The sequence below is a fragment of the Epinephelus fuscoguttatus genome, linkage group LG14, assembly GCF_011397635.1.
Source record: "Epinephelus fuscoguttatus linkage group LG14, E.fuscoguttatus.final_Chr_v1".
Lineage (NCBI taxonomy): Eukaryota > Metazoa > Chordata > Actinopteri > Perciformes > Serranidae > Epinephelus > Epinephelus fuscoguttatus.
Genome location: NC_064765.1, coordinates 13,543,586 through 13,555,749, shown reverse-complemented (window position 1 = coordinate 13,555,749; position 12,164 = coordinate 13,543,586). Strand labels below are relative to the sequence as shown.

Below are 12,164 nucleotides of genomic sequence, written 5' to 3'. Positions count from 1 at the left end.
GGATTCAAAATCATACAGAAAATCATAGTAGAAAATTGAAATCACAGGCTGATCCAACTCCCAACTCATAATGTGACTCAGTGTGTGTGGCCCCCGTGTACCTGTATGCACTCCTGACAATGTCTGGGCATGCTCCTGATGAGTCGGCTGATGGTGTCCTGGGGGATCTCCTCCCAGACCTGGATTAGGGCATCAGTGGCGGTGTCAGATGCACAAATACATAATGTCCCCTAGGTGCTCAATTGGTTTTATGCCAGGGGAACAAGAGGGCCAGTCAATGGCATCACCTTCATCGTCCAGGAACTGCCTGCACACTCTGGCCACATGAGGCCGGGCACTGTCCTACACCAGGAGGAACCCAGGGCCCACTACACCAGGAGGAACCCAGGGCCCACTGCACCAGGAGGAACCCAGGGCCCACTACACAAGGAGGAACCCAGGGCCCACTGCACCAGGAGGAACCCAGGGCCCACTACACCAGCATAAGGTCTGACAGTCGCTTTGAGGATTTCATCCAACGATATGCCTACCCAGACCATCACTGACCCACTTCCAAACCGGTCATACTGGATGATGTTACAGGCAGCATAACGTTCACCACAACATCGCCAGACTCCTTCATGCCTGTCACATGTGCTCAGTGTGAACCTGCTCTCATCTGTAAAGGGAACAAGGCGCCAGTGGCGGACCTGCCAATTCTGGTGCTCTCTGGTGAATGCCAGTTGAGCTGCTGGGCTGTGAGCACAGGTCCACCTGGAGGATGTCAGGCCCTCATGCCACCCTCATAGAGTGTGTTTCTGACAGTGTGGTCAGAAACATGCACACCAGTAGCCTGCTGGAGGTCATTGTGTAGGGCTCTGGCAGTGCTCCTCCTGTTCCTCCTCACACAAAGGAGCAGATACCGGTCCTGCTGCTGGGTTGATGCCCTTCTACAGCCCCGTCCAGCTCTTCTCCTGTAATGGCCGGTCTCCTGGTATTTCCTCTATGCTCTTGACACTGTGCTGGGAGACAAGGCGAACCTAATCACAACCACACCTATGGATGTGCCATCCTGGAGGGGCTGGACTACCTGTGCAACCTGATTGGGCTGCAGGTACCACCTCACGCTACCAGTAGTGACAAGGACACAAAGCCAGAGAAGAGTCAGACAGGAAGGATAAGGAGAGAGCAACTGTCTATGGCCTCCACATTGAGGCTTGTCTTGCTTTTGCCTCTTCATTGCACCTGTTGTCACTTTGATTGGCACCAAAGCAGGTGAAACTGATTCACAATCACTTGTGCTTCCTGAATGGACACGTTCATATCCCTGAAGTTTAATAGACTCGGTGCTTTACTGTGACCATTAAGTGTTCCCTTAATTTTTGAACAGTGTATTCAAACTTTCATTCTGTATATTCCAAGTTTCACTCCATATATTCAGGGTTCATATATACCAGACAGTTTGAAATGTCCAGCTCACAAAATGCAGGATCACCATGTGGCTGTGGTTCAGCACGTAGCATGTGTCATCCACTAACAGCAGCACTGGAGGATCAGTCCCCAGCTCCTCCTGTGTCCAGGTCGAAGTGTGAACTCCAAATTGGTCCCACGGTTCTGTAGATCTTGAGGTGGAACTATTTCAATTCTCCCCTTTCTTTCAGGCCATCTTATTGGTAACCTTTATTATGGGAAACATATTTAAGTTATTTGGGGGGAGGTTTTTTTAATATAATTTTATGTTTCTATTAGTTGAAGCCAGTAATTCCTCCTTACTGAATTATAACAGGAAGTGGAAAGTACTGAACACTGCCACTTGAGGTGCTGCAGAAAATTTACTCTATGTTGATGGTGGTGTCAAAATATGGAGACATGTCTCCCCCATCTGGTCATAAAGGTAATAACAGGGCATATATAGTAAGATCAGTTTATATTACAAGATGTGTCCCTCACTTCGTTTCTGTTTTTACTTGTTGGCAGTATAGTAGGAATGCTGACTAAGGTTACATGTATGATATAAATAAAACGTCCATACACTTGGCATCTGTCAGGAAATGACACCAAATTCACAATAAGCTTCTGACGAGACATTCATTCTTTCAATTCTGAAAAGCCACCATGTTTTTATTGAAATGATCCAATGTTAGAAGACATGTAATGGACTTCAACTTAGTGTCCTTTAAAACCAAGAAAACAAAATAATCCATTAAAAACACTCCAATAAGTAACAAGTATGACCGCATACATTGTCAAATAAATATCTGCGCCTCCTCTTGATGTAAAATACACCACTCCCACGTATAAATTAAGGCGGAATGCAGTTTATTCTGACTGCCCCTAAAACAAATTCACTTGCATTACTCATGCAATGCCAACTAGACTGCTGAAAAAACTAAGCAGTAACATAAAACGTCAGTAGAAAAAAAGCAATTGTAAAAAAAAAAAAAGATCCAAGACTACAACAACTTTTCTATTACCTGCTTTGAGCAAGTCACGAAATATTGCACAAAGTTAAGGATTGTGACACAAAAATAACATGGAGAAAAAAAAAAGCACTTTTAAGACCGAAATCTCCTTTCAGAGGGGGCACAGATTAAAAGAGGCGTTAAATTAAGCGTGAGGGGAATATTTGCTGGGAGAAAAATGGTTATAAAAGCGAATCCTACAAAGTGTGAGCAGGTACCATTCCCAGGAATCATTTGGTATTTATAACATTTGTAACCATCAACAAGTGGTTCCTCTGTTCAATTTGTGGTCAGGTTAAATCAAGGACAATAAGGGCGCCCATAGTAATGCTTCACCTTTCAAAAACCTTGGAGAAAAAGACTGTTTAACTAACTTGCCGCTATCAAAAGATGTGATAAGATGTGTTTGCCAAACGGATGATATAAGAAGTGTTCCACTGCGCAAGCAAACAAAACCTCACTAGTCAAAAGTAATCCCCATTAGACAAAGATCAGAGCAATGAGTCTAAAACCCTCAATCTTCAATATTTAACAACAAATCTAGCCTCACTTTGTGTGTGAGTCGCCATTGACATACAGCCGGGAACAAAAATGATTTACTGAGCCAGCTTTAACTTGCTATTTTTGTTACTTAAGGGGTTTAAACGTTTCTGTCCATCTTATAAAGTTGCTTGATGAAATGTCCAAAGGACAATCACTTTACTTTGAGTGTCTGTGTACAGATTCTTTTGTCTAACAAACATTGGTCTGTATATTGTGTTAATTTCAACCTGTCTCAGATGTTTAAATGCCTCCAGTGTTAACACTTTTTGTAACAGCCTGTTTTTGCCTGACCAGGGATCTTTTAGCTACACTGCAAATTTGCTCCTAGAAAAACAACAGAACAAAACCCCAAACCAAATCTTTAAACAAAAAAAGGGTAAAGAAAAAAAGAAACAAACCAAACAAAACTTTCAGCAAAAAGAAATAAAATTTAATGGTTTTATGCTCAAAGCGAAACAACCAAAACAAAAGAAAGGAAAAAAGAAATCTAAACTGAAATCATTAACAAAGGCCATTAATGTCTCTCCAAACTTGAGATAAGCACTCGTTAAAACAAGTTTGTAACTTACATTGTAACAAATGAAAACCTAAATGCCTTTTAGAAAGAAAATGAAATGTTCCAAACAAAGAAAAAGTTAAATCAAAAGAAAAGAAAAAACAAAACAGAACGGTGTACTGAGCCAAAGTGATGTTGCTCTCAGTTAGCGTCAGATATAACCTTAGTACCTCTTCAAAAAAAAAAAAAAGAAAAATCCACCCGCAAATTAAGGTATAAATTTACCTTAAACCTGCTCTGAAAACTCCTCTGTGGTAATATAATCAAGTCTCTCCCTGCCTTTGGTCCATCTTAATTCTCTACTCATTGACTGGGGTTCATATTCAACAGGACTCTCCTGAAATACAACTTATAATAATAATAATAATAATAATAATAATAATAAAAGACACTTTACACAGGGATAACAAAACATACATTTAGCTCCAGACCTCGTCATATTTAAAATTGTTAACCTGATAGCAGGGCGAGCAAAAGTCAATAGATTAACATCAAAAAGACTGATATTCAGAGTAACCTAAAACAGATTAAAAGTGCTTTGCTCTTAGATTAGACTCGAGACAGTGAGTGGTGTTGTAGGTCTGTGTGTCTGCTGAATGATAATTTAAGGCATCTATTATCTACTTATGACGAGGATCCAGAACAGAGCACTGCTTTTCCGAAATGACAACCACTGGCTACGAGCAGAATATTCCTCCTCCCCTTCTTCGGATTAAGTCAACACCAAAATGTCAACCCTTGGAGAACAATTTGCAGGGCTTTCCTTGTGCTCCGTATTTTCAGTGCGCTGCTAAGAACCATTTGCGTGCCTCCTATATCTAGTCCCCACAGTTATACATGCAACACATATGAACAGTATTTTAGATTTTTAGATTATTTTCAAAAAGTTATCGTCAGGGTATCATGGGATTTTTCCCTCTTCAGCCCCTCACTAAAAATTAAATCTACTGAGTATCCTCAAGCCCCAAGCAGGAGTATAAAGATGAAAAAGAAAAGAGCAAACAAAAAAAATCTGCCTAGACACTCTTTTAGACAAGTACAAAAGGTGCAGGAGAGTGAACATGTCATTTAACTCTGAATACACTAAAACCCAAACAGATGTGCCAGACTTGGAAAACTCATACTTCTGCCATAAAAGCCTGGCGCAGCTTGTTTCCATCTCTCCTCTACACCCGATTGTCCAGCTCTCTCTACTTGTGGCCCTTGCTGGTCTTGAAGGACACTTGCAGTATCTTGTCTCCGAGCCGGTAGCCGTTCAGGCTGGCGATGGCCATGGCCGCCTCCTCGTAGTTCGTCATGGTGACGAAGCCGAAGCCCTTGCACTTGTTGGTGTTGAAGTCTCGGATCACCTTGACGTTGGTGACTGCACCGAAGGGGCCGAACATCTGCCAGAGGATGCTCTCGTCGGCGTCCTGGCCCAGGTTGTAGATGAAGATGCACCAGCCGGAGGTGGAGTTCCCGGGGACACTGACGCTTCCCATGCCGCTCATGTGATCAACGCCCATGGGGGAGAACCTGGAAATGAAGAGGTTTAGAGTACATGTGGATTCATCAATAAAACTAAAACTAAACGAACATGAAAACAACAGCATGAAGAAGCAGGGTAAAAGAGGCTGATGAGAAGAATTCGCCAAGATCAAGTCCTACTCCGTCTATCTAAACATTCACAACTTCTCTCACCTGAACCGCTGTGCCTGGTGGTGTACGGGCCCACCGAAGCGTCGGGACTGGTTGTGGTAGAGCTGAGAGATGAGCTGTGTGTTCTTCACCTGGTTTGGGTTGGCGGCAAACTTCACTGTGATTGGCTCAGAGGCTCCGGGTGGTTTTTGGCCGTTCAGGTTTTTCACAGCCTCCTCTGCCTCGGCCCGCTTGTCAAACCTGATGAAAGCCACCCCACGGGACGCGCCTGGGTACGAGAGAGCAGGTGGTGACTGCCTACTCTGATTCATGCAGCAGAACTAGGCGCTATATATTACTGAAGACAATTTTTGAAAAGATAGGAAGTCATTCACCTGTCGTACCTGTGGCCTGGTCAACAAGTACACGAGAGTTAATGATGCGTCCGTAACGTGAGAACATGTCTTCAACGTCCTTCTGGGTCATGGCCTTTGGCAGGCCGCTGATATACAGGTTGGCATCCTTTATTGTATCAGAGCTGGGTCGTGCATATGAAACCTAGCAACAGGAAGCAACGGCTGCCTGATTAAAACTCTACTGATACACATGTACAAAACAAAGTAACAAAAAAACTATTAAAAGTACAATGAGTACTTAAATCTATGAGTTTTCCAAATAAATGCAATCATATGAGTGTTTTATAAATTACAATCGTCAACTGATTTATCTGAAAGCTTTTGTCTCGTAAAAACAACAATTTTGGACTATAAAAGAAAACTGAATAAAATAATCTTAAGTGGTTTTAGGTATTAAGTCTTCAGTCTGGACAAAAATGAAAAGCATAAAAGAACATTACAGCAACAAAAAATGAAATAAAACGGATTGAAAAGCTCCTTTTTTTAGGAATTAAATACATGAAATACATTGAATTTGACAGGATGTGTCAAATAAAATAAGTAAAATTAAAGTCAAACTCAATGGACATGTCAGATAGGGCAGTAAGTGAGCTGTAAAAGCAGTATCACTTCCTCGGGCTGACATGTACTAGCTAGTTAGCGGACAGCACAGGAGCCACAGGAGAGTTAAATGACATGACATCTTTGGTTTGAGAATTGTAGAACACCTTATTGCACGTTACCTTGATAGTTTTGGACTGTAGCCTTAGTCCATTCAGTGTACTGATAGCTCTGTCTGCATCACTAGGGTTAAGATAGTTAACAAATCCGTACCCTAAACTGTGGCCTAGAGAAAAAAAAAGGAAAACAATAAAATAAAACAAAAAAACGTTGTATAGTTCAAAAAAATCTGCAAACAAATAAGTATTTAAAAACAAAAACAAATCTTAACATTGCATGCTAGTCTAAGCAAACAAACAAAGAGACTGTCTACAGGACTGGCTTGAATAAATAAAAGCAGGTCTATGGTGGTGAAAAACTGAGCAAACTATTACCTAACTCAAACAGGAAATCAATTTCGGATGTCTTTTCAATAAAAAAATACATTACAAAAATCGCTGAGGACAGAAGACCCAGAAACAGGCCTTTAATAGATTTCCTGCCAATAAAGGTCATTTGTAAATGTACGATAGGCCAAAATATTCTTTATGTCATAAAGCTGAACCACCACTGATATTTTCCGAGGTTGTAACACAAATCCGTTTCCATTTAAAACAAAATCTGGCCTTTAAGCGTCATCTGGTCTGTCACAGGTCTTATCGTTTCAGAGAGTAGCATACCTGCGACTTTGTCTCGAATCAGCTTGGCAGACTCCACCTCCCCGATGCTGGTGAAGAGGCTCCGCAGCTCATCCTGCGTCATGCTCTGAGGCAGGTAGTTCACTATCAGGTTGGTCTTGGCGTCCTTCCCCTCGTCCCCTCCCATGTGGTCTTCATAACCGTTCGACATGTCATACACCTCCTGCAGGTCAGCCAGGTGGGCGGAAAAACACAAAGCAAGGTAAGTACGCAGGGTAGGCAGAACGATGGCTGAATCAATTAGCTGTAAAACTCATGGACAGTAGGGCTGTGACAACATGGATTCTTTATTAATACAGTGAAAATTAACATATCACAGCGATTTGGTGGTTTAGCGCCACCTCTCACGCCCTCATGCAGCTACAGTCTCGCCCCCTTTTCCTCTCCTTGCAGTTCTCGTTCTATTACAAAACAATTACAACTTAAGTTACGTAATTCCCAGTCAAAAAGGGTTGAGGGTGTCTGTGTTGTTTGATTACAGTTTTCAATAAGACTGTAAATTTCTGGCCGGTTGGTCGTTATGCTCTTGTTCAACCAAATTTTCATCCTCTGTGACACTTGGTCTTGGGGGTATTTGTCAACCCTTCTCCACTGTGAATGGGTGGCTGGCGACAGTGACGAGCACAGCGTTATACCTAAAGTTAAACATTTTTGAACTAGCATTTTTAATCAGAAAAGCAGATAATCAGGGAGGACATTAAGTGACAGACTTTATCACTATGGATTTTGATGGATTGGATTTTATCACTATGTATTTATTTTGCTAAGTCTCCAAAAAAGACACTGCTGTTCAAGGCTGGATTAAAAAGCCTCTGAAAGGAACATGATCACACTGGAGCCCTTGTTGAAGTGGTGGGATGGCTAATGCTAGCTTCTGGGCTAAAAACAGTAAGTCTCTTTCTTGCATGCAGCTTTACAGAGATACTAAAACATGCATGACATTATGCTGAAAATGACATCGTCGACCCAGGAGTTAACGTCTATGGTGTCCAGTACGTCAGGTTTATCTCATCAGTCCTGTTAAACACTAATAATGTTAAGATCTTTTTTCCCCCTCTATGGCCCAATCAACTGGTCGAGGAGTAGGTAGTATTTAAACAGACCAACATTTTCTTTGATTGAATGCTGCTCTCGTTTTCAGTGAAGTGGAAAACCAGGGGTTAAAATCTTTGAACGCCACATGAAGGCAACTGATTACATGACACAAGTATGTGACTGGATTTAAGCTGCAAACTGGTCTCAATTTCGTAGTTAAAACTAAGCCAATTTGAAATTTAGACAATGGAAGGTCATGTAGAGGACACACACACACACACACACACAGGTTTTAAGTTTGCAAAGTAGCTGAGTAACTCTTTCCCACCCAGATGACCTCAGTCACATGACAGTCTGTTAGTCTGATAACCATTTGAAAGGGTCTGAAATTAGTTTTGACAACAACGTGAAGTGCCCACAACAAGAATGGACTGACTTCAAAAAACTTTTTTTTTTAAAAGTTGCTTCCGCTATCTGTTTAGCAGAGCATGACCTGGTGGTCACATTCGCTGGTGGCTGAAACGGGATCAGGCCTGAAAAGGGAACCGGTCTAGTAGCGGTCAACCTGACAGAGGTCCATTCATGCAAGAGAAGGGCTGTGATTGTGTATTCTGGTGGGTAAGATACACTGCCTGAGAGGATGAATGAGAGGCCTGTATTAAACCAGTAAACATGGGTATAGCTAGTGGGAGCTGGCATGCACGAGTGTTTTTGATATCTCTTAATGCCATCTCATTTCAAATATGCAATCATTAGCTCCAGTTAAGTAAAAACAGATCACTGTGTACAGTCTTGACATGATTTACACACATTTAAAACAAGGTTGTGTCCAAATTTCAGTAAGAAGTAAAGCTTCAGAGCCTATACATTTCCTGCAGCCAAATTTCTTGGCATTTAAATCTATATTAAGACCCGCAGCCCTGATAATATCTGATCGTACCACTAACATTCAGTTGATAATGTGACATACCACAGTGCTGTCTGAAATGGGAGCTGAGATCTCATACTCACTTTCAAGTACTTAATGTGTCCTCGACGAACTGCCATGAAGACACTTCACTGCTCCTGAGGCTGAAGGCAAAAATCAAACAACTTGGTCAACGTGGCAGTGAGCAATCATGCTGGCTGAAGAACATAACATTAGGAGGACACACATTTTACAACCAGACGGGTAACAATCAACTGTAATTTCAAAGAAGCAAAAACATCACCAGGAATGTGTGTAAAAGCTCCACGTGGCTCTCAACTCTTCAGGGGGGAAATCAACAAAAATTCAACGATGAAGCTGGGCAGACAGCCAGATAATTATTATATGGCTTTAAAAGGCTATTGTATTTGAGCGGTACCTTTAAATTGTGTCTTACTGGAAAAAGTTTGGCGCAGATTACTACTGGTGTCTTTTAATAAAGATCAGTGTGTGTATTATTGCATGCTTATATAATTCCTTGCATGCTGATGGGCGTACAGAGCTTGAGAACTTGTCATTTACAATCTTGCTGCAATTATGAGTCATATCTGTTGGCAGCTGCTACTGATTTTTTTGTAAACACTGTGGATCATGTAACTGGGCAGCTAATGCCAGCTTTTATGATCTACACAGTAATGACTTTTGTGAATCATAGCTTTAGCCAGTTCAGCTAAACAAGGTGGGCAGTCTGATGTGATCGTTAAATTGGATAAAAACAGGACATGCACAGGAGGTGGCCAGCTATTTCCTCTCACACCTCCGGCAATGCGAAAGTGGCCTTTTCAGGGTGTCTACAGGTATCAGACAGTTAAATACAATGCTTTTTAGACCTGTTCAAGACACCTTTTGATCAAATTTGGGACAGATTTTAGGACCAATAATGTTTTACATATTTAAGCATCACAGGTAACCATTGCAGGCAAGAAGCATATGTGTAGCTGTGCACAGGGGTATATGTTCTGTAGGAATATGGTTATTAGAGTGACTTGAGTCAATCTACATTTTGCCAACAGGTAAGTGCAAGTATGAAGTAAAATACAAGTATTATAGTTCTTTAAAGATTTGTAACATCAGAATTGTGGACTTTTACATACAAAGGCTTCACTCGTTTTCAAGAAAAGCATAAAAACATGGATGAATACAATTAGACAGAACGTTTGTAGTAGTTAAGACCTCACAAGTTTAAATTTATGACTATTTAATGACATTTAAGGCTTATTGTATTGAATTTAAGGCATTTTAAGGACCTGCAGACACCCTGCTTTTTTGGCTGTTCAGAGTTTTTTAATTTAAAGGTCATATCAAATGTTGCTGATGTAACTAGTGTGATCATAAGGGATGGTAACCTCCTCATTAAACTTGTCAGGAGAAAAAAAAACAGACATTGTTGGATCTGCACAACCGTGGCCAATTTTATGAAAATTAAAATAATAAATGATTCAAGTCTCTTTGCAGCTGTTGTTAGTGACTCGAGACAATAAACCCAGTTTAATTAACGTTACTCACTTGATACTCCTACATTTTTGAGTAATGAGTATCAGTACATCTAATGGAAAACTAGTCTTGAGTGATAGTATTCTGTTTAATATCCAGTGGAAAGAGGCGTGTCAGTTTGGAGCTGTGGTATTTGTGTGGGTCAGACTTCATAGTATTTAAACTGCAAAGTATGGTGGAAACATCAGCCCGTGTGTCACAACTTGACCTACTTTCCATGGATGAGCACCTTCTCTCTAATACTTGCAACGTTGGTAGCTCATACTGAGACAGCAGATGATATTTCTACAGCACTTGGCAGTACAGCAAATGGGCGACATTGCTTCAGGTTAGCTTCACAGATTAAGCCATTCATGATGTCTACCATGACAATACTACAGGAGAAGTTATACATTGTCTTCTGCAACCACTACATACGTTTTAGTAGTGCATAGTGTTTTGTTTTTTTTTAATTACAACCAAGAGCTCAGCAATTCACGCGTTTATCTCCAACTCGAAAACGTGCAGAGGCCTCATTAGCGCTGTTAGCATTAGCATGTTAGCCAGTTGCACGCTCGCTCCCTCCCCTGATGAGAGGAGTAAACACTGTCCCAACGATGTTCCACAAAAACAGCATATTACATAATAAATGTACACTTCACCGCTTAGAGTGAACTCACTACCATTTCGTAGCTAAACAGGACGTACTACGTGGCAGTCTCTCGTCGGTTAGCTAACATAAAGCACCGAGTCCCTATTTTGGGGAGCGTCGGTTGAATGCATTTCTGTCCCCGCGCCTAAACCCCAGCGGCCTGCTAACAGGCCCCGGCGGCTAACGTTAGCCACCGCTAGCTAACCAACGGCTCCAAAGGCCGCGAGATCAGCATGGCAGTCATTACACCGAAATATCATCGCATGCAGCCGAGAAGCTTCGGGAAACATTTCTCAACATTTTAAGCATTACCAGCTTTTGGGGGTAGTTGTTGTTTCTGCTCCCTTCTCCTATTTTTGTCCTTTCTTAGCGACGTTCACTTCCCTCCAAGTCAGGCTCACGTAGCGAAGAAACCGAAGAAGGAGCTACGTGACCAAATCTACCACGCCCACTCGCGTCCAGCCACGCCTCTGCAGAAGAGACAGCGTGGTCAACATGCAGCTTTTGAGCTAAATGGTGTGCTACTGACACAAAACTAGAGTTCACACCAGTTAAACCAAAATAATGATGCTATTAGTGTTGATGCAATTACATTGTGATCTAATGTAGACAAACAAAACTGGATATCAATTAGCATAAACCATGCAGTAACAGACACATCAGATATGCTTTACATTTTCTGCAGCAAAATGCCTTTGGGCTTAGTGGTGGAAGCTTAAAGTGAAAAAAAGTTGCTGCAACACAAATAACACATTGGTCATAGAGTTTACACTGTCCAGGCTTGTGCTAATAAAGTTAGCATGTTATATTTGTTTTGAAAACATGTTTAGTATGACAGTTTGTTTTGTTGGTGAACCTTGTGAGTTGTAACAGAGCCAAATTATGTAACGTTACCTTTGTTAAATGTTGCTGTTGTCCCTGGCTTCATATGAGTAGAGGAAAAGATGGCTGGCCGCTAGGCTAATTTATACAATGTAAAATGCCATAGGCTTGTGCTAAAAACATTAGCATGTTGTATTAGTGGGGGAAAATGTGAACAGATAAAAACAAGTACTTTGTCTGTGAATGCTGGGAGTTACAGTGAAGCTGATTTGTTTACTTATGTTTTTGAATCAACTAAATTTTAC

General features: G+C 41.4%; 1 protein-coding gene across 3 annotated transcripts; it reads right to left on the bottom strand.

Annotated features, from left to right (window-relative positions):
* Positions 1-3,392: 3,392 nt before the first annotated feature.
* On the bottom strand, positions 3,393-11,502 carry elavl1a (ELAV like RNA binding protein 1a). 3 transcript variants are annotated; one of them, XM_049595912.1, is made up of 7 exons: positions 11,350-11,502; positions 8,957-9,016; positions 6,893-7,085; positions 6,296-6,399; positions 5,553-5,715; positions 5,221-5,446; positions 3,393-5,055 (listed from the first exon to the last, which is right to left on the bottom strand). In XM_049595912.1, the coding sequence occupies exons 2-7, from the start codon at positions 8,990-8,992 to the stop codon at positions 4,731-4,733; spliced, it is 1,047 nt and encodes a 348-aa protein (XP_049451869.1). In that variant the 5' UTR covers positions 8,993-9,016; positions 11,350-11,502; the 3' UTR covers positions 3,393-4,730. The 3 variants fall into 3 exon arrangements, with proteins under 3 accessions (XP_049451869.1, XP_049451870.1, XP_049451871.1); XM_049595913.1 differs by having other exon boundaries at positions 5,562-5,715; XM_049595914.1 differs by having other exon boundaries at positions 5,562-5,715; positions 6,893-7,073.
* Between the last annotated feature and the right edge of the window lie 662 nt (positions 11,503-12,164).